Below are 22276 nucleotides of genomic sequence, written 5' to 3'. Positions count from 1 at the left end.
ACATTTTTCATCCAAACATCTGAATATGAACATGCATAAATTGGGGCCCTGAACAAAATACTGAGACAGTTTGCAGTAGAGACTGCCCTACAGGTTGATAAAGCTAATAGTTGATAGTATTCATGTACTATAGCTATAATGGAGGTTTATACAATTTTTTAGAAACATGCTGTATAACAACTAGGAGTCTTCCTTTTTTTATTTTAACAATATATTTTATTTAACACAAAATATCCAGAGTATCATTTCAATATGTAATCAATATAAAAAGTTGTTAAAGACACTTAAAATTCTGTTCTTCATACTAAAAGAACAGAATTTTTTTCATTTTTATTTTAGAAAAGTTGTAATTTCACAGAAAAATAGAGAGTTCCCTTATACACCCTTATTAGCACCTTTCATTAATTTGGTACCTTTGTTAATAATTGATGAAAAATATTATTATAATTGCACTATTAACAATAGTTCATAGTTTGCATTGGGGTCCCATTTCTGTATACAGTCCTACGGTTTTTTTGTTTTTTGAATTTTTATTCTAGTAACATATATACAACCTAAAAATTCCTGTTTTAAAGCACAAATATATAATTGACAATTATATTCATAATGTTGCTACCCTCACTCCCATCCATTACCAAAATTTTTCCATCACCCTAAATAGAAATTCTGTACCAGTTAAGCATTAACTCCCCATTTCTTATCCCTCCCTTGGCCCCTGGCAACCTATCTTCTAGTTTCTGACTCTCTGAGTTTGCTTATTCTCATTTCATGTCAGTGAGATCATACAATAGTTGTCTTTTTGTGCTGGCTTATTTCACTCAATATGTTGTCTCCAGGGTTCATCCTTGTTGTTGCATGTCTCAGAACTTCATTCCTTTTTATGGTTGAGTAATATTCCAGTGTGTATATATACCACATTTTGTTTATCTATTCATAGGTTTATGGGCACTTGTGTTGCTTTCATCTGTTGGCAGTTGTGGACGAACTTTTGGTTTTATTGATTCTCTCTAGAGGTCATCTTTTCAGTGTTTATCTTACTCAGTAGCTGAGGTGTAGAGCCCAGGTGTGCATCAGGTGACTTTTTAATGGCCCCTAACCAGAGGAACTCTGGGAGTGGGAAAAAGGACAGGGTCACCACATTTCACTCACCACCCAAGCCCCTAGGTGACCTGCCCATCTGCTGTCTGAGCAGTTCTGGGTAAAAGGGTGGGCTGAGCCTGTGGTCATCTTCCAGGCCTTCATGACACGTTCTTAAATGCTTTATTTTCCCCTGCAGGTGATTCCAGATCACTGTGTCTTTGCCAGTAACACATCTGCTCTCCCAATCAGAGAAATTGCTGCTGACAGCAAAAGACCTGAGAAGGTAAAAGTCCTGAAATGTCATACTGATCAGGCTCATTCCTGAAGGCTTAGTACATGAATGGTGGAGAGGGGCTGGTGTAGATTATGAAATGAAGTGGATGGGGGTAATGATGTATTCCCAAAAACTAGGCCCAGAAAAGCCCAATGTGAGACACAGTAATAAGTGAAGAACAACTACAGACATACCTTAATGGGTGTTATTTTTCAGGTTCAGACTATAAAACTTACCTCTGTCCTATAACCAGGTATTGAAGGATATCCCTAAAATAAGAAAGGATGTTCTAAAAGATGGCTCTGTTACATAGCATATCCTAGTGAGTGTCTAAGACAGTTGTAACTTCAGATCCAGGATCAGGGGATGTGGTGGGAAGTTTCTGCGTAGCGGTTCACTTAGACTTTCCATCCAGGACATGAAAAGGTTGGGTGCAAAAGCAATTTCAGTGAGTATTTGGAGTGATGCCTAGAAATTTGTCTTTGAGCTTCTGGTATTTACACGAGTAATTAGGGGAAGTGAAATCATTCAAGGAATAATAAAACACCTCACTTCTCTGGAGGATACTGATTATCCCAGCTAAAGGCCAGCAGGAAATATAAAAGACCTTTAAACAGCTGAAACTGTTAATACAAAGTTCATGTGTTAAAAACACAGAAGTCTATTTATTCTTCCTTGTTCATCCTGATTTGCTAATATAGGGTAATCTACTTTCCTGGCACATAACAGATTAGAAGTCATGTGGGGCCTGATGGAGGCAGTCTCAATGATGACTGGGAAAAGATCGTAGGGAGAAGTGGGAGTTGACAGTTTGCAGCATTTAAAATTAGTAAAGGAAGAATCTGTTTTTCATTTAATGCTTAAACGGTTCTCTTCAGTGGAGTGGAATAAGCATCACGTTTTGCAGTCTGAGCCTCTAGGTATCTTGGATAGCTTTTATCACCTGCTTGCCTTATGTCATTCATATAAAAGTAAGGCAAAAGAAAAAAAGACCAAAGGGGCACAAGTAGGGCAGCCAGCCATCTCCGTTTGCCAAGAACTAAGGATTTCCTGGGACATGGGACCTTGGGTGCTGCAACTAGGAATGTTCCAGGCAGTCCAGGAGGAGTCGCACCTCAGGCACAACTTTCTTGAGTGATGTAACCATATTTTACTTAGTGTAATGATTACATGGGTGTACATACACTTGTCCAAACTCATTATACTAAACACTTTATGTGTATTTTATTGTATATAAATTATATGTCAATAAAGACTCATTCCTTCTCAGGAGTACAGAGTCCAAATTAGTTTTTGCCTTGTTAAGTATTTTAGACATGAGTAAAACAAAAATTGGGAGGTTAGAAGTAACTTTTGGATTGATACATATATGTGACATTTGAGTGACTTGTGTATTATCTAATGGTAAGTGGAAAGGCTTTGGAGACAGGCAGGCCTATGATAGAATCCCACTCTGTCATTTACTAACTGGCCCCAAATAAGCTATTTATTTGAATTTGTTGATCCCTTTTTTCCTCATTTGGATAATTAGACCAGTTCACAGGGTCATAATGGATTAAATGTAAAGAATAAATAATAAATGTACCAAGGAACTGGTAGATGGTTAAAATTCAATAAATTGGAGGTATTATCAGCTGTCCTTTAGCAAATGTGGGGAGAAAAATGCAGAACTACAAATTCATAAATTTGACTTTCACAATTCTGTTGTGAAGAGGGATTAGCTGTTAGTTTAATGAGGTGGTTCTCAAACTTCAGCATGCATTAGAATCACATGGGAATAATTAAAACACAGCAGTGGACCTACCCTGAGTTTCTGATTCAGCAGGTGTGGGTGGGCCTGCGAACTTACAGGTCTGACATCCCCAGGTGAAGTTAATGCTGCTGGTCCAGGAACCACACTTTGAGAGTCACTGGTTTAATGAGTCTTTGATGTATTTGAGTGTTGGAAAGAGTGATTTAGACCTAGTATCCCCGGTGAGACCCATCTGTGTAAAATCCATGCATCTCCGACAATCCAGAATATTAATGTACATTCTTCTGACTGCTCCACCTAAAATAATTTTCTCCCCAGAAAAATAATGGACCCTCTCACCTAACCATCAGTATTATTAATATTAGTGGAACAGTCATTCATTCTTCTCCAGTAAATCTAAGTTGGCCTTTACCTGTGATTTTGACACTGCTTGTCAGTCAGCTGCCCTTGGTGAAAAGCCCCAGAACACACTGAACTTTTAAACAAAGAACCATGGGACCAAACCACTCTTCTATGTATCAAGCAGTATCCCTATATTGCAAACGTCTTTCTCTCCAACATTTTCCCTAGCAAAACAGTAATACTTTTAGCTTCCCTTCTCACCATTCTTGAGTCTACTGGCTTGTTCCCCCTGCCAGGTGATTGGCATGCACTACTTCTCTCCTGTGGACAAGATGCAGCTGTTGGAGATTATCACAACTGAAAAGACCTCTAAGGACACAACTGCTTCAGCTGTAGCGGTTGGTCTTAAGCAGGGGAAGGTCATCATTGTGGTTAAGGTAAGGAGCTGGGTAATAGGGGCAGATTTTGAAAAGTTCTATCAAGACTCCTTATGCCACTACACTAGGCTTGTTCGTAACTGTTCTGTGTAACTGTTCTGGGGTAAATATATACTAGCTTTTGATGTAACTTTTCCCCCGAGGTTGTCTATGGTATGGACAGTGGTACAGCCCTGTGCACTGGTTCGGGATAGGAGGGGGGAGGGTCTGGATATGGCAGGGACTCCCTTATCTTCCTAGACCTCAGGCCACCAGGAAACTCAGTGCTGTGCTGTTTGATGCTGCCCATGGCTTCCCTGTCATTTAATGCTAAGGATGCTGATTGAAATTATAAATTAATTAAATGTCTGGGAAAGGGAGACTAGTTTTAGACATGGGGAGTATCAGCAACAGAAGGGCCCGTGAGCATGTTTTCTCCCTTGGCAGGATGGACCTGGCTTCTATACCACCAGATGTCTTGCCCCCATGATGTCTGAAGTCATCCGGATTCTCCAGGTTGGTATTGCTCTGGAATGCTGGAGACGTTTTCTACTTGTGAAATGAGTCCACCAAACAGCTCATGGGAAAATGAGGAACAAGTTTCCTTCTCATATACTGATGCCTGACTCTTCTCCAGGAAAGCCCTTTGGTGCCCTCCCATTTCCACACAAGAGTGGGAAGTCCTGAGGCTGATGCTGCACTGAAATGGGCAAAATTTTAGCTCTGCTCTCTTAAGCTAGAGGCCTCTAAATGTGCATTTCTATGTTGTTCCTGCATCCACTTTTGAGGCAGGGACTATCCAGAACAGGACCATTGTCGGTTCTGACTGGGGCTGCACCTGATTCTGCTGCCTGCAGATCCCTCTCGTGCTGCCCAGGTCATTTGCTGGCAGGAAAGGAGATAAGCCAGACCCAGGTCACGGGGTGCTGTAGCACAGCCCCTTGCTAGTGTTCTTTCTCTCAATCACGGGATTTGAGCTCCATTGGTCATGGAGCCAAGTTATGCTGAGATTCATAATGGAAAAAACAAGAAAGAAATTAAAAATCTGCTCATCTCTAAAACTCCCTAAACTGCAGTAGACTAGGGAAAATCAGGCATTACTTGTCATTCCTAGGCCTCTTGGGCTTTCCTAAGTGAAATAGTCCCAGTGCTGGGCCTGGCCAGGTGGCACCCAGAAAGGAAGGTTTTCCACGAGGTTCTAAGAGGTGCAGCCCTGGGAGCCCTTGTGGGGAGGATCTGGGATGGCCTCCTCTAAACTCCCTGCTTCACTCCCCATTCAGGAAGGAGTTGACCCCAAGAAACTGGATTTGCTCACCACAAGCTTTGGGTTTCCTGTGGGTGCTGCCACACTGGTGGATGAAGTTGGTGTGGATGTGGCTAAACATGTAGCTGAAGATCTAGGCAAAGCCTTTGGGGAGCGGTTTGGAGGCGGAAGCCTAGAACTGCTGCAGCAGATGGTATCCAAAGGCTTCCTAGGTGAGTAACCTAACCAGCACCATTAGTTACAAAGTTCTGAGCAGTTTCCTGAGACCAAACAATAGAAGTACCATATAGAATACTGCCTTCGACATAGAGGCCACTGTCATGTAGAATTTCCAAAATGATTTTGAGAACCTCCTTTTAGTCTAGGTCTGTAGATTTTGGACAGAATGTACAATTCTGACCTGGAGCTCTGCCATCTGTGGCCCAGGTCATTTCAGACTGACGGGAATTTTCATCCTGCCCAAGACTTTTAATACTTTAGCGATACTGCAGGTGCAAGTTCTGCATCCAAGCTTTGCCATGCTGTCTGGTCGCCCATGTGGACCGAGTAAAACCTGTAAATATAGGCACCAGAGAGATGGCTTTCTCTGTTGGCTTGAAGCAGGGAGTTTAGAGCAAAAAAACGAGAACCTGGGCATTCTGGGGCCTGGTATGGCATATCTGGGCATTAAAATTCACCCAAGTGCTGCTTTACTCGTCCAGATACACAGATCTTCAAGCTCCAGGAAACACCAGATCTTTTTTCTATCTCTTCCAACTCTTCTGAAGACAAAGACTAAATTTCTAGAGTTAGCTAGACATACAAGTTCAGGAATAGAAAGAGAGGCTACAGCTTTATAGCAGACCATCAGAAAAGAGAATTCTGAATGGGCTCTGCGAATTTGTAACTTCCTGATATTGCTTCTTTTAGGTCGCAAGTCTGGAAAGGGCTTTTACCTCTACCAGGAGGGTACAAAGAATAAGAATTTGAATTCTGACATGGATGGTATTTTGGCAAGTCTGAAGGTGCCGCCTAAGCCTGAGGTGTAAGTCAGTTTGGGTAACTGATGTCTTGGAAACATATTTCTCTGGCAGCTCAAAGCTTCTCAGCCCCCCTTGTATGTCTGTTATGGTCAGCATACCTGACCAGAAAGACTTTCTCCACACTGGTGTGGTGCTTTACACTTGGGAGCCCTTCCCCATGCCACCTGCCCTCTGGCAGGCAGGCAGGCATCAGGTGAGAACCATGGCCCAGCTTCATTAAGACCCCTGCTCCAACCTGCACAGAGAAGCTCAGATTGCAGCTGGGTAGATGAATAGGCCCCCACCGCCTCCCAAATACATTATCATTTGTGAGTAACTGACAGTTTCTAAAGTCAAGAAATATATAATTATCCATGTGGGGACAGGCTCTGTTTTGAGTGCTCACTTTCATGTTTAATAGGGCAAGTAACCCTCTGCTATCTTTTTCCAAGGGAAAGGCTGGGAATCCCGGGCAGCCTCTTTTCTGCAGAGCTGGGTGTTCAGTCCAGACTGCCCGTCGGAACTCCACGAGCACCAGCCCTCACTTCACCTTCTGTACCTGCCGCTCCCACTTCCCTCCCCTTTTATTCTTCCTCTACCTAATATCTCTTCCTGTTGGCAGCTCCTCGGATGAAGACATCCAGTTCCGCCTGGTGACAAGGTTTGTGAATGAGGCAGTCATGTGCCTGCAGGAAGGGATCTTGGCTACGCCTGCAGAAGGAGACATTGGAGCAGTCTTTGGGCTTGGCTTCCCCCCTTGTCTTGGAGGTCAGTCTTGCAAATTAAGAAGTTGACTTGCTTTATCTTAGCACTCTTGTGGCTGTCTCCTTCACAAAGTTTTATTTCTCCATTTAGGGCCCTTCCGCTTTGTGGATCTGTATGGTGCTCAGAAGATTGTGGACCGGCTCAGAAAGTATGAAGCTGCCTATGGGAACCAGTTCACTCCATGCCAGATGCTAATTGAGCACGCTAATAACCCTAAAAAGTTTTATCTGTGAGCAGGCCTCGTGCCTTGCTTAGTAAGTGCACTAACCCTCAGCTACAGGCAGTGCTGGGTCTCCATCCAAGGGGTGTCTAGATATCCCTGAGTAACCAGAAGGAAAACAAACTTTGGCATCAGATTTGCTCCTTGACTAAAGTGCCTTTAGCTGTGACCATCTCTCCCTCCTTGTGAAGTCTGACTGTGAATTAGATTTTGTACTTCATCTTGGAAGGTGGAATCTGCTGTGCCCATGGTTGTATGAGCCCCAGGGTCCAAGTTGGCAGCATCTCTGGGGCCATCTTTGCTACCTGTTCCTTCCCAGGAGGCCAGTGGTGGTGAGGGCAATTCCACACCTAACCAAACACAGAGTAACAATAAAACCAAACTCTTTATCAGCCTCTCCACCTGCTTGATTCCTTTTTCTTCTGTCTTTGCCCTTCTAGTCTAAATGCCTTTTTCAAGGAGTGAGCTGGAATAAAACCCTGTGCTGTTTTAGTAAGACTGTGCTGGGAGAGCTCAAGAAGCACCTTAAGAGAGGGACGTAGTGATAGAAAGTTAAACTTTATGAGTGTAAAGCTGCTAAAGCTGTGTTTAAATATCATTTAGCATATTCGGCCTGCAGAGGAGTATATGATAGGGATGGTAAGCCAAAAGATAAAAGACACTGCTTTCTCCAAACCAGATTTCCTCATTGCATGATTTTACCCAGTTCATTCCTTAATGTGATTCATAGTTGATGCCTGCACACTCCTTAGGGCATTTGTGAGTGCAAGGAGTTGAGCAGAGATGATGCTACCCTGGTGTTCAGTATACCCCACACCTCCTGGGTACCAAAACTCCACAGGCTTCTGGGAGCAATACAAATGCTGACTCAACCCCTACACCACTCCACTGTAGCCATTACCCTTCCCCTCCTCTCACACCCCTGGTGTGGAAAGTTCCTACACACACATTCTGGCAGAAGCAGTGCCCAGTCTGAGTAAACAGTGTCAGGGCTTCTAACTGGATCTAGCTGATGGATCCACACTGAATGTTTGCAGAATCATAACTCAAGTCCCATCAACTTTGTGCATTCTAAATTTGCAGATACTACCAGTTACTCCTGCTTCTGCTCCAGTGCTAGTACTTCAAGTATTTTCCTGGTCCCAGCTCTGTTGTTAGGACTGGCAGTCAAGGACTTTAGCTCTGGCTCTTCTCAACAGTTAGTTGCTAGGAAGCCAGACCTAAAATCAAGTTATCTCTGAGCTGGGGTTTTCAGATGACTAATTGAAAGCAGAGAACTACCTGCTGCACCAAAACCATTAGTAGGCTTCTAATGTGAGGGCCTTGAGAGAGCCTCAAAGCAGGCATTCTGGGAGTGCCAGGAAGTTAACTTGGGCCCTGGCTGGCAGCAGTGAGCTTTAAAGTCTGGGTCCTTTCACTGTGCAGCACTAGGCAAGTGTGAGTTATGTTGAAATATTAGTGAGAATTGGAGGTTAGGGATGGGTGAAGGGCTTTCAGAGGGGAATGAGGGCTGGCAATGCCAGCTGTTTCTGGTGACATAGCACTGGGCCATGTGCATGCACCATTCCAAAGTTCTCCCTTGCCCATCACTCCTCTGGTCCTCCAAAACAGAAAGAGCAGCTGGCATCCAGAATGCCATTTGTACTCTTCAGTGGTCTAGCATTTATTTCACTAGTCCATGAGGACTCATTAAATGATGTGCAAGAAACCAAGATGTTGCAGCTACATTGTTTCTGTGCCCTACGTGCTAGTTTACCTCCCCTCAGAGCCAAGGCAGCCTGCTCCCGGCATGGCTTATTCTCAAGGAAAAAACTGAGGAAATAAATAACTGGGTAGACTAAATAAAGTAAAAGGGAAGGCTGGCAGTCCTGGGCCCTGACACCAGTGGGCACGGGGAGAATTGGTGTGGTCCTGGTTAGCTGAGATGGGGAATGGGATGGGGCAGGGGGTGGCGTTCACAGTAGAGCCCATGCTCTAGAGTCAGAGGCACCAAGACCTGCTTTGAAGCATGTGAATAAGTGCAGAGAACTGAGCACCACGAGGCGGGGGAAAGGAGGCTTTGCCCAAGCCACTCTGTTCTTGCTTTCCCAACCATACTCTTATGTGACAAAAACCAGGGAAGGCCACTGTGATGGGAGCAGGGAACTGGCAAAGATGGGAATGATTGAAAGCTACCTCCCTCTAGAATCAAGTGCAGCTTAGCTGATGCTACCTGCCCTTCCACGGAGTCACTCTTTAAAGGCTCTGAACCTCAGCTATCAAGAAAAATGATGAATTACAGTGAGCTCAGTGCCAAAGCCTGGGTGTCATGGACATCTGGGGCACATCTGCCTCCCTCGCTAGATAAGTAGGTCAATGGCAGAGCCATGCCCTCCCAAAATCATCACCCACAAACCAAAACCCAAAGGCAGTGCTTGTGCCAAATGACCTGTATTTAGGGCCAGGCACCTAAATGTGATGGGGCAGAGAAGGACAAGGGGGCATCCCAGAGATACAGAAATCAGCACCTCTGACTCTGGGGCTGTTTAGGCCAAAAGCCACAGAGCACAGAGGAGCGGGCACTTAAGGAATTTGTGCTTAAATTATGGACCATCCTTCTTCCTTTGTCTTTAACTTGAACTTCCAAAGTTTGAGAAGTGCAAGATGTCTGTGAAGTTCTACAGGGGGCATGGAGAGGTGTCAGGTCCAGAGAAGGGCAGCTTCTGACCCCCCTACAGGAATCTCAGCAATGCCTCACCAGTTCCACTGTGCCTCCAGCTGCTGCTTCATGTACTGTGCCCACTCAGAAGGCAAGACGGCCCCATGCTGAGGGGCCTCATCCCAGAGGACCACATCTCCAAGCGTGTCTCTCTCCCCTGGCTTCACTCTGAGCGGCTGCCTGGCAGCCTCACTCTTGGCACAGACCTCCTGCAGCCAGGAATGCCCACCTCTCAAGGAGCGCTGTCCCCAGTAGAGCCACGGTTGGTCCCCAGAGGATCCACGCCAGCATCCCAGCTGGGGAGCCCAAGGTGGGCAGTTCAGATCTTGGGCCGCCAGCCTTTGATGAACTGCATGATCTTCTTGACCTGGAGCTTGGTGAGACGGAAGTCGTCTGTCAGGATGTCCTCACTGAGCTGCACGAAAATGCTGCCATCAATGCGTTCTCGGGCAAAGAAGCTCACCACATCCTCTGAGAGCCCAATGAAACGCAGACTGCGAGAGACCTCCTCCAGGGAGAGTGCAGACAGGTCAGCGGGAGGCTGCCAGGATGCATCCCGGCCACCCCAGCCTGTGGCCCCTTCCCGGGGACTGGCAGGAGGCCCTTCTGGGCGCCCTTGGGTGAGGAAGTGTCGGGTTCCGCCAGCCTCAGGCCCCGGCAGGGCTCCTGGTGACAGTGGGGTGGAGACCTGCCGCAGCACCAGACCTTCAGACTCAAAGGCCTTAGGGGGACCAAGTGGCGAGAGGCGGGCTCCAGACCCAGGTCCCCCCACAGCTCTGGGTTCCTGATAGCGCAGCAGCTCGGGCTCTGGAGAACTACCCTGCCCCAGCTCAAAGGGATCAAAGGGTTCCAGGGCTGGTTCCTGCCATTCAGAGGAAGATGAGGAAGAGGTGGGGCAGGAGGAGGTGGGTGCAGCTGAATAGGCCTGGCCTGGTGAGGCTGGGCCTGGGGAATACGCAGGGCAGGAGGTAGCCAGGGGACCCACGGTGGTCATGGGCCCAGAAGAGGAGGCTGTTGAAGGGCCTGAGGCATAGGCAGTCCCAGAAAAGGGGTTGAGAGCTCCAAACGGTGCAAAGCGTTTCTGGGAGTGGGAGAGCTTGAACGGAGGCGGGCAGCTCTGGTAGGTCTTGACAGGAGTGTCAGCCCCCAAGAGGGAGGTGGCTCGACTGCTCAGGGGCTCTGCGTGGGTCCGGGAGGCCTGGCTGGGCTGCGTGGTCGAGGGTAGGGGTCCTGGGGGTGGGCGGCTGGAAGACTCCCCCACCTTGCAATCCCCCCAGGTGCATGGGTAGCAGTAGAGGGAGTATGCATCTGGTGACGGGGAGCCGCTACCACTGCGGGAGCCCGCCCTGTAGACAGAGACAGACAGACACTTACACAGGAGGTAAGGCAGAGCAAGACAGAGGACAGGGTTAAGCACATGACACAGCAAACCACTTAGGCCATGGAGGCCACCACTCTGATCTCAGCACACAGGCCCTACCCCAGCCCTCAAGCCTGAGACCCTCTGATTTGCTCTGTTCTTTCTTCCACCATCCCCCAACCCAGAGCAGAAAACACAAGGGGGGAAATTAAACTGAATTAAATAAAAATGGAAAAGAAACCAGGGATACCCCATCCTGCCCTCACACAGTCTCTCCCATCCAATCCTCCTCATTGAGGAAAAAAGCAGACTTCAGCAGGATGGTGGCCAATCTGAGGACCAGGCTGTGGACTCCCAGAGCACCGCTGCCCTCTCCCCTGCCAGCTGTACAAGGACCCTCACCCTCCGACTCCCAGGCCTGTGGCCTGCCTTTCCCTCTGCACTTCCCTCTCCCCACCATCCCCATCTCCCTTAGAAGGATCCAGGACCAAGAGAAAGAAGGGACTCACCCATCCTGGAGGCCAGAGGAGTAGTAGGAGAGACTGGAGCTAGGGGAGTGGACAGGCTGCAGCTTGGGGAAGCGTGGGGGCACCGGGGGGCTGCCCGAGAGCCGGCCGCTGCTGCTGCCCCCACGGGGAGGCACAGGCGGGGCGTTGAGCAGGCGGCACTCCTCCTTCACCTGCACGCAGACGGCAGGCAGAGTCAGGGAAGCAGGCAGAGGGCGGCAGCTGGCACTCCTCATCTCCCCTTTCCCAAGCAGCTGGGCAAAGGGGTGTCTGCAGCTGACATTTTGCCCCACTTTGCCAAGAGGCTGCCTAGCCCTACACCCCAGCCGCTAACCCAGCCACCCCTATTCCACTCACCAAGAGCCCCCTTCATGCACACAGCTCTTCCCTTTGGAAGTCATGAATGAAAGAAAAAGAATACAGAAGTAAATCCAAAATAATCAGATAAGTAGACATAGTCCCGCCTCAAGGAAAAGAAGAAAGGAGGAAAAAGAGTGACAGAAGGGAGAAAGGGAAGGAAAGTATTTGCCATTTAGATCCCTTCCTTACAAGTCAAAATCCCCCAAAGTGGACTCCAGGGTTTTAGTTACCGTCAGGTATCAGGGGAAATGTTCTAGACAAATAAGTTTGGGGAATTCTGCAGAGATCACCAAGTGTCCTCCAGGCAGGACTTCTGGGAGCCCTTAATGTACCAGAATTCTGTGGCCCCAGAGGAATGCCAAAGGAGGGCTGGCAACCACGCACATTTTCAAACCTCTTTCACCATGGAGCCCTCTTTTCACTGGACGAGCTAAAGGACTCCCGTTCTGTGGATCCTCCTGAGAAACGCTGCTCTAGCCTCGTCCCGAGTTCCCTGGAGCCTTGGTCCCGACAACTCCCCGCCGCGCCCTCTGCGCCTCAGCCTCCCCTCCCGTGCCCCGCTCTGGCACACGCCCCAGGGTCTGGAGCTGGGGTGGCAGCCTCCCCGGAGGATAAAGAGCCGCTCTCACTCACCGCCTCGGATTTGGGGGGGACGGGAGGCGGCGGCGCCTCGGGCTCCGGGCGCGACGGCCCGGCGGCCCCGAAGGAGAGGAGGTCGGGCCCGGGATGCGGCCTGGCCCTGGCCTCAGGGAGGCCCTCGGCCGCCGGGCGCGCCCACAGCTCCTCGTAGGGTAGGTCGGCGGGCGCGCCGGCCCAGTCGGGGCTCACGTACTCCTGGTCGGCGTCGCCGGCCGCCGGGGCCGGGCCGGGCGCGGCGGGTGCCCAGGCGGGCGCGGGGGCGCGCGGCGCGGGCAGGCAGAGGCGCGCGCGGCGCGGACTGGCGCCGTCGTCCGCGAGCTCGGCGGGCGCCTCGCGCACGGCGGTGGAGTACTCGTCCGGGTCGAAGCGCTCCCGGCAGTAGGAGGCGCTGTCGCGCAGCAGGCGCTCGACGCGCGGGTCGCCGGCCAGCAGCCCCTGCGGCAGCGCGAAGCGCGGCGTGTCGGGGAGCAGCAGGAAGTGCAGGGGCGCCGGGCCCTCGCGGCGCAGCGCCAGCCCCAGCACCACGGTCTTGGAGATGATGCTGACCAACTGGTAGCGGTGGCCCTCGCGCACCGGGTGCAAGTCGTAGGGGTTGCGCGGCGGCCGGCTGGGCACCAGCACGTTCACGGGGAGCCGCACGCGCTCGATGATGGCGCGCACCGTGTGCTCGCCTTCCTGCATCTGCAGCTCCAGCGGGCTGCGCGTGCTGAAGCGGCCCTGGCACTGGAAGGGCAGGCTCAGGCTCTCGTTGGTGCGGTGGTTCATGCAGATGAGGCAGGGCATCTTGCCCCTGCCAGGCCCAGCGGCCCCGCCGCCCGCCGCCCCGCCGCCCGCCCCGGCCAGCGCCCCGGCCCGGCCCAGCTTGCGCAGGAGGGTGGTGAAGCGCGAGCGCTCCTTCGTGGTCTTGGCGCACAGAATCTCCGCCTGGCCCATGAGCGTGAGTTCGTCGCCCGCGTGCAGCGTGAAGTTGTACACCTCGCTGTCCTCGCTGAACTCGCCCGACACCACCTGGGAATCCCAGAAACAGGGCGGGGGCCTGAAGAGCCACACGGCGGGCTCCGCGGGACCTCGGGGGCCCACCCTGCCCTCTTCTCCCACGGAGACCAGACCCAGAGCACGCGACCGGGGGCCAGGGGACCCACGTGCCATCACGGAGATGTCGCAAGAGCACCTTAAATTAGCTGTCTTTCTGGGCCTCGGCTACCTCACGTGATAACTGTCTCGGAAGAGGTGCCCTAAGGATTAAATTGCTGAATATACGCTATAGTAACATACTTTTAGATTATGCGATAAATGGCAACTTTTATTATCAACATCTTCAAAACTGGGATGATGTGATGCCCCACCCATCCTAGAAGGCTACTGTGGGGAGAAATTAACTGATAGATCAGGAAAGGGTTTGCAAGCACCGAAGGGCTGTCTGTTCCCACACAGGGAATGGTTTGTGCTGTGTGCTTCCCCGCAACCACCCACTCCAGTGCCGGATGCCAGGTCTGCCAGGCTTCGCTGAAAGGCCTGTGATCAGGGTGGGACCCCACCACACACACACTTACTCCTGCTTTACCACCTCTCATGGAAGTTCTCTTGGACCGGTGGGCCACACGCCCATCTCTTCTGACCTGGTCTGACAGTGCCCTCGAGGGGTCATACAGGACACTCCCTCTTCTGGACCCTGAGGGCCCCCCTCCAAGGTCAGGGCTGCCTCTGAGGGAAGGGGGTGGGGGTGGAAGCAGCATGCCCCGTGCAGGAGAGACTGACCTTGACGCTGAAGGTGATGGCTTCCATCACAAAGATGCGGTCAGGGAAGACGCTGGCCACCTCCTCCACGCTGCTGAAGTACCTCACTGGCTCCCGCACATCCCGTGCCTGTTCCAGGAGCTTGAACTTCCCTGCACAGGTGGGAACGCCAGCTGCTAGGATGCACCTGCCTGCTGGAAGCCTGGCCTGCATCCCCAGTTCCCACATGATTCCTAATTGCTCCCTTCCTCTCAGCAAGTACCTCTGGGACTCAGGTAGGCAGCAGGCAGATGTGTATAGCCCAGGGTGGAGGGGCTGGCTTAAGGCTCACCCCAGGGTGAACACAGGTCCCCAGCAAATAGAACCCAGCCCTCACCCCCTGGAAGGCTTGTGGGCATGCGACAGGACAAGTGGCTGCCTCTCCAGACAAACCCAACTGCACGCTGGGATACAGAGCTGGCCTCTGAAACTTGGCAACAGGTATCAGTGTGGCATTGGGGATACTGACCCCCAGCTTGGTCCCAACCCAGCCTCTGCACACCTTTTACGTGCCCACTGGCATGAGCCCAAGCTCAAGGTTGAGAACTGCCCTGGCATCTGCACACCCTCTTCTCAGGATGTGCACAGAAGGAAGAAAGTCTCAGGTAGGTGAGTAGGTGAGGGGATAACAGGTCGTGAGAAGGTGACTCCAGTTTCTGTAGTCTTCCTTGAGGTTGGTCCACAGTTTATCCACTTGTTTATTCCACAAACATTTATGGAGCACCCACCATGCACCAGATACTGTGCTAGGCCTCCAGGGAATAAAATACAGTCTGTCCTTGAGGAAATCTAGATACAGTAGGTGACAGAGTACCCACCAATGGCAGGACGTCCCAGGTGCTACCACAGACCCCTGGAAAGAGCTTGGAGGATGGCTGAGAAGGGAGAACCCTGCCTGGGAGAGCCAGAGGGGATGGTTGAGCTGCACCTTGTGAATGGAAGGGACTTTACAGAACAGGCCTTCCACAGGGGAGAAAGAGCACCGGCAAAGCCACGAGATGAGAATGCTGCTGGATGGTGGGTGCCTGGACAGGTGTGAGGAGGGGCAACGGCAGGTGAAGCAGCCTGCAGCTGATTAGGAAGGGCTGGGAATGCCATGCCAAAGTAGAGGACTTTATTCCATGGGACGTGGGTCCCATTTGGAGTGTTTTGAGCAAGGAAATGTCATGATTCAGGCTGAAGTCCATAAAGACAACCGGGAGGCCAGCCAGGGAGATAATAAGTAATGAATCCTAGGGAGGACCTGGAGTGACTGAGGGAAGCGTGAACTCAACAGACCTAGAGTTACTGGGAAGGGGGACTCAGCAGACCTGGATGGGGATGGAGGGACTAAAGATGATGTCCTCAGTCTCCCGGGCCACTCAAGAATAGAGATGAATGGAACTAAAACTAGGTACCTGGGAGGAGCAAGTTGTGGGGCAGGTCCAGGGGAGGCCAGGGGAGGCCAGGGGAGAGGCCCCCAGGTAGAGCTGTGCTGGGGGGGGGGGGGCAGCGAGCCTGTGGGCAGAGTGCCTGGGGAGGCTCAGCGGAGGGAACAGGTGAGGCAGCAGCCCACAGGTGGTGGCTTCACCGTGGGGCAGGTAAGCTGGCACAGGGAAGGGCAAGGACAGAGGGTCTTAACCCTTTGGGGACCCACTTCTCTGCAATATGCCTGCACTGTATCAGTAGCATGAACATGTTGGGACTTCCTGGAGCCCCAAAGGCCAACCCGGGACCCAGACGGGGCAGGGTAGGAGGAGCAGCAGGGCCAAAGGCTGAGCGGACAGCATCAACATCTAGGAGCAAGCGCAGAAAGGAGAGCATGACACGTAAGGGTGAATATGTGGGAAACACCGGGAGAAAGCTGGGAGGGGAGCCCCCTCGTTCTGCCCTGACCCCTTGGGACCGCAGTGGGAAAAGGCCTCAGAGGTACCACAGCCCTAGAGAGCAGCGGGGCTAAAATGGAGGAGGGGGCAGGGGGGCTGGGAGTCAGAGAGCAGGAGTTTGGGAATCTGCTGTCATCAGACAGCAAGTACTCCCCCCCTCCTCCTCCCCCATCACCGCTGCAAGCCCCCCAACACCTCCCGGGTACGCTGGGAGCGGGGCTCCAGCCACCAGCAGCCAGGCAGAGGGAGCTGTCCACCGCCTCTGCGGGGAGAGTGGGGGCCGGGTCAGGGCCGGAGCCCCGGGGGGAGGCGGCGGCGGCGAGGATCGATGTAACCATGGCATCCGCCCCGCCCGCTGCGGCCGCCCGACCGAGCCCCGCGCCGGCCATTACTGCAGGGAGGAAGGAAGGGAGACCTCCCGGGAGCCGTACTCCGGCCCCTGGCAGCCCCTTCCTCTCCCCAGCCCGGCAGTGCAGCCGGAACCGCCCTCACGCCTGCCCCCGGCTGTGCTCCAGGGACCAGCCCCAACCCCGCCCGCCTCCTTCAGCCTTAAGGCCTTGAGGGCAGGAGCAGAGTCTGGTTTCTTCCCACCCGGTCCTGCCAGCACATGGCACACGTTACGCTCAGGAAAGGAGTCGGGGTGGGGGAGGGTCAGAGCACAGGCTTTGGAACCGGACAGCTGGTGGAATGCCAGCTCAGCCACCAAGCCACTGTGTGGCCTTGGGTAAATCACTTAGTCTCTCTGGGCTTCGGCTTTCCCATCTGTAAATTGGAGGCCTACTACTTAGCTCCGGGGCACAGAGGCAACGCTCCGGAGCGGCAATGCGCCCAGGGGAGAAGCCTGGGCCCCTCCAGCGGGCATGGTCTCAGAGCAGCCAGGTTCCCCGGACGCCCCGCGGGGGGCGCCTCTCTGTCTCCCTGGGCGGGAGTCGCAGCCTGGAGACTCGGGTCCTCGGGCGGTGCCCCCGCCCTCCCCTGCCCACCCCCTGCCCCCGCGGTCCTCACCGGCCGCCCCTCCCGCGCGCTGCCATTATTAATTCATCAGGAGGAAGCAGCGCCCGGCCGAGGAGCCCTCAGAGCCTCCGCGGCCCCCCCGCCGCAGCCCGGCCCCTCCCCCTCCTAGGGGGCCAGCGGCGCCCCTCCCCCACCTAGGCAGGCCCGGGCCGCCCACCTCGAGGATGCGGCTGGGGCCGCGAAGCCCTGCAGACCAGCTGTCACCCCATTATCACCACCATCCCCAGGCACTCAGGGTGCCCCAAAAGAGATGGCTGTAAAGGGCTAAGAGCCCGCTGGACCCCTAGTTCCTTAGGAGACCCCGTGCCTTGGTTTCCCTCTCTGTACAAAGGGGACGACCTCTCACCAGAGCTTTAGGCACTCCCGGAAAGGGCGCTGAAGTCGTGCTCCCTCCAGTCGGTGAGGGCGTTTTCCAGTCTTTGCTTTTTTTTTAATCCAAGAGGTCCTGGGACCCGTCCCCCGACCCGCCAGACCCCTAGCTGGGCCTTCTCTGGCTTGGGCTGATCCTCCCAAGGTTTCCAGCCGGCCGGGACCCCAGGTCGGGGAGACACTTGCGAGAGTTTCCTCAACTTTCAAATTGGGGGGGAGGCGGGCGGGCGTAGGGTGGTATCCACCTCCCAGTGTGGTGAAAAGTGGAAAAGGGAGGACGGTGGCGGGGGTAAGGGGGAAGGATGGGGTGGGGCGAGGGGGTTGATAAATGGCTTAGCTCTGTCTCATGGCCGGGACAGAAGGGGGGCCTCCAAGGCCCCCAGCTTTTGTTGTGTACCGGCGGGGAGGGGGGGGTGGAGCAGTGGTTATCGCAGGAAGGAACCCAGACCTGCACAAGCTATCCTGGGTCTTGGGACCTCAGTTTCCTTGTGAATTAAATGTAGTAGATAAGACTTTCTCACAGGGCTGCTCTAAGGATGAAATGAGGAAAAGTTCTGCCAGGTGGCCAGAATACAGCACACGACCCTGCGCAGTGGTTGTGGGTCCCGAGGTCACAGGGCAACATCTCCGGGACAGGGGCCACCAGACCCCATACATCCCCATACACCCACGGCACTCCTGGACCCCTGGGTTCTGGCTCTGGCTCGGCCACTTACTAGCTGTATGGCCCTATGTGGCCAGTCATTGTCCCCCTTAGGCCATCTGACCGTCTGTAAAATCAAAGGGCTGCACTTTCTTTATGGGCATCAGAATCTTTTCTGCAAACAAAATCTTATGTAAGATGTCAACACCATACATTAAACAGATCAAAGCAGACGTTCAGGAGTAATCTTACTTAAAAGTCTGAAATTTTAGCATTCACTTAGAAAGTCAATCAGTGACAACAAGGAACTGTTTTGATTAACACAAAAATTGGGGAAATCAGCCTCTGACCTGTTTCTGACCTGCTTTTGTTTGCAGAGAGCTGAGATTCCAGCTGCACCAACAGGTTAAAAAGGCACCTCGAGGCATATGCTGAAGGTCTCTAACTAGGGTTATGGTTTGATGTGTAGCAGTTTATGGGTGTGGGTATTATTTTAATCATTAGTTTATAATCTATTTTAAAATAAAATATGAACCACCTCTCCAGAAACCCAAGGCTCCAGAGAAAATAGGAAAGTATGAAAGACCCCCTGGGGTGGGTCCTCTCCCATCCCTGCAGCTACAAGGAAAGCCCACCCTACCCTCCCCCAGGCCTGCCTTCCCCCCACCCCACAGGCCTTAGGCTGTCTGCCCCACCTGGGTACTGCAGGGGGATGTCAATCTTGGGCCCGATGACGTAGTGGCCCTCCTCCAGGGTGTGGGCTGTCACCGTGGTCCACTGGCGGCACGAGTGGATGAGCAGGATGTCGCGCTCACTGACGCCTTCGGCGTATTCCCCTGGGAGAGGGAGGGAGGGTGTGAGGAGAAGCCGAAAGAAAGGGCGGGCGACCTCCTCAACTCCCCACCCGGGGACAGCTCCCCGGCCGCCTGCCCTGTGCACACTGCTCCAGGGCTCCGGCCTCTGCAGCCTCTCTCTCATCAGGGAGCCCATGGGCCCTGCCCCTGCCTTCCCGGAGCCCATGGGCCATGGAAAGTGGGGAGAGAAAGGGGCAGGAATACAGTGTGAGGCACTGGCCGGTGGGTGGCTGGGACCGTCCAAGGAATGTGGCGGGCCCTAGCCGGGACAGGGGGGAAGGAAGGAGGCTGTCCTGAGCAGGAGACACCTGAGTGCACCTGAGGTCCAGCAGAGTCCGCAGCCCCCCACAGTAGCAGGCCAAGTAAGGAGATCCCTTCTGGGGGAGTGATGGGGACTCCCGCTGCAGGTGCTGATGTGACCGCGCCCCAGACCACTCTTGGGCCAGGGGAACGGCAGGGCTCAGAGGTGCTTATTCTCAGCTCTCTCCTGCCCTGTCACCTAGTGTCATGGGCAGTCTCCTGCATTCAGGGGCCCTCAGGGGAAGGGAGAAGCCCTGAAACCTCCCACCCCATCTGGAAGAAACTGCTTCTTGGCTCTCTCCCGCCCCCCCATCCTCCGGGCCTTTGGAACACAGTGATGGTGGCTGGAGGGGGGAGGGGTGCAGAGAAGGCAGGAGGGGGGCGCCCCGTCCTGGGGGAAACTGCACTGGGGCAGAGGGGCTGGGAGGGGCCTGGGCCCTGGAGGCTCCAACCCCAGCCACAGCAACGGTTTCCAGGGGAGCAGGAGGGGCTGGCCCGGCTTCCCAGGCTGGTGGGCCGGCCCCTGGCTGCAGCTGGTGGGCAGGGTGGGGGTGGGGACGCCTCCTCCCCAGCCCCCTGACACAACTTACTAAATTCCTGCCCCAACCGAATGGGAAATGTTTTTTACCCCGATGGCTTCTATGTCCGTATGTCTGTGTGTGGGAAGTGTGTCTGTGTGTGCATAGTGGGGTTGGGGGTGGGAAGTTCAGGGCCTGTTGGGACGGCCTGGCTCCCACTGTGCCTTGGGGGGGGTAGTGTGTATCTGAGCCCCCCACTTTCTGGATCAAACAAGTCAAGCTCTCCTCCAACTCTGCCCCCTCCCCTTAAAGGTCACCAAAGCCCAGCCCACCCTTCCATGGGAACGCAAGCCACAGCTACACTGGCACAGGACAACAGCCAGGGGTCATGGTCACCAACAGTAGAGCCACCACGGCCACCTGGCCCATAGTGGCAGCTCCTTGTTACCCCAGAGACACAACTCAGGCCCGTGGTTCTACTAAGGGGCCCCTCTTAAATGCACTGCCACAGAGGGACCTCCAAGGCCACACTTTTGATCACACTCCCACTCTGACGGTGACCACAGGTAGCCACGCACTGTCACAGACAGACACCTGGGGTCAGCCACTCATTCACTCATTCTCTCCTTCCTTCAATCCATCCATCTTTGTTAAGCAGGAGGCTGGGGCCCAATGGGAAGACAATCAACTGTTAAGGGGCACAGAGTGAAAGACGAGGTAGAGGACCCACGGGGTGTCAAGGGTGCCCAAGGAGCCAGGAGGGGCAGTTGCCAAAGAAGAGGCGTGGGAGGTGTTCAGGCACCGTCAGACACACCCAGCCCTGCCGCTGCCCCGGACAGGCCCAGGGCCACACACGGACGATGCGGAGACGCTCCGGGATGAGAGACCTGCAGGGCCGGTACCTGGGCGCTCCCACCGAGCCTGCCCCCAGGACCCGCCGGCGCCCGCTGCACCCACTCCTCGCCGCGCCGGGTCGGAGGAGGGGCTGCCGGGGCCCGCGCCGCGGAGAGGAACCGCCGGCCCCATTAGCATTCCGGGAAGCGAGTGTGCCAACGCGGGCCAAACCCCTATTCTTCTCTCACACAAAACCCCCGGCTTGGCTGCCAGCCCCGGCTCCCGCCCCTCCCCCAGCCAGGCATCCCCCTTCCCCCAAACGGTCCCCTCGCCCCGTTCAGCCCCCAGCGTCTTCTCGGGCCCCCACGCACTGTCCCCTCAGCAGAGCGGCCCGGGCCGCCGGGCCCCGCGGACAAGAGGGGCGAGGCGTGGGAGGGGGCCAGGGACCCTGGGGGGCGCGCCCGGCGGCCCCTCGTTCGGGCCTCTCCCGGAGCCGGCCTGCCCGTCCCCGAGGACCCGGGGCTGCACCCAGGACGCGAAGGGAGGGTCCCAAGAGGAGCTGAGCGGGGCTGGGGGTGGCGGTGCTGGGAAGACACAACGTGATGCCCAGGGGATGCGGGAGGGTCGAGGTGAGAGGCCGGAGACAAAGAGACGGCGGGGGCGCGGGCGCGGCGCGGGGCCTTAGGGGCGCAGGGGGAATGGGGTGCGCCGACGGGGCGGGCGCGCTGGTTCGGCCGCGCTCGGGACTCCAGCAGGGCCGGAAATCTCGGGCCCGGGCTCGGGCCCGGCCCTGTCACAGGTTTCGGCCCCTGCTCCGGGGCGCGCGGCCCAGGGGGAGGTGGACCCGGGGCTCGTGGGTCCCAGGAATCTCGGGGAAGCGCGGGGGGAAGCAGCGCTGGAGAGCGGGGAGGGCGGGAGCCGCATCCTCACGGGCCCGCCAACACCCAGCCTGGAGAGTCCGGGATCTCCCGTAGGGCGCCCCCCACCCCGCGCCCCTCCCCGGCACCCGGGTACCTGGCCCGAGGCAGGCGAGCGTGGGCAGGCGGCAGCGGCTGACGATGAGGTCGAGCGGGAAGGCGCCCCTGCTCCAGCGCAGGCCCGCCAGGCCGGCCGCCAGCTTCTCCATGGCATGGGCGCCCCCGGGGCCGCCGGCCCGGGGCCCCGACGGCCAGTCCCGCGCGGCCGGGGCTCCGCGCCCGCCGCCACCTCCTGGGGCCGCCGCGGCGCTCCCCGCCTGGCCGCGCGGCCCGGGCTGCGGGCGTCACGTGGGCCCGGCTGGCCGCGGGGCGCGCCCCCGGCCCCCGCCCCTCGCCCCACCCCCGCCTCCCGCCGCCGCCAAGTCCCGCCCCACCCGCGGCCTCCCCCTCCCGGAGGGCCCAGGTGACAGCCGGTGACCGAGCACAGCGGGCGCTTGGGTGGGAAACG

At 54.8% G+C, this 22276-nt stretch overlaps 2 protein-coding genes across 3 annotated transcripts in view; one reads left to right on the top strand and one right to left on the bottom strand.

The window, feature by feature from the left end:
• The window catches only part of HADHA (hydroxyacyl-CoA dehydrogenase trifunctional multienzyme complex subunit alpha), a 69691-nt gene extending 62181 nt beyond the window's left edge, over positions 1–7510 (top strand). For both annotated transcript variants that reach the window (XM_077152333.1, XM_077152332.1), the window contains exons 14-20: positions 1277–1363; positions 3746–3886; positions 4313–4381; positions 5146–5341; positions 6039–6153; positions 6753–6898; positions 6986–7510. In XM_077152333.1, the coding sequence (XP_077008448.1) occupies positions 1277–1363; positions 3746–3886; positions 4313–4381; positions 5146–5341; positions 6039–6153; positions 6753–6898; positions 6986–7128 (897 nt within the window). In that variant the 3' untranslated portion in view covers positions 7129–7510. The remainder of the gene's footprint in view (positions 1–1276; positions 1364–3745; positions 3887–4312; positions 4382–5145; positions 5342–6038; positions 6154–6752; positions 6899–6985) is intronic.
• On the bottom strand, positions 239–21977 carry GAREM2 (GRB2 associated regulator of MAPK1 subtype 2). Its single transcript, XM_077152330.1, has 6 exons — positions 21866–21977; positions 19041–19181; positions 14437–14567; positions 12673–13686; positions 11683–11852; positions 239–11159 (listed from the first exon to the last, which is right to left on the bottom strand). The coding sequence occupies exons 1-6, from the start codon at positions 21975–21977 to the stop codon at positions 10133–10135; spliced, it is 2595 nt and encodes an 864-aa protein (XP_077008445.1). The 3' UTR covers positions 239–10132.
• Positions 21978–22276: the final 299 nt, after the last annotated feature.

The sequence above is a fragment of the Tamandua tetradactyla genome, chromosome 3 (genome assembly GCF_023851605.1).
Source record: "Tamandua tetradactyla isolate mTamTet1 chromosome 3, mTamTet1.pri, whole genome shotgun sequence".
In the NCBI taxonomy this organism is placed as follows: Eukaryota; Metazoa; Chordata; class Mammalia; order Pilosa; family Myrmecophagidae; genus Tamandua; species Tamandua tetradactyla.
This window is presented reverse-complemented; position numbering and strand designations above follow the sequence as displayed.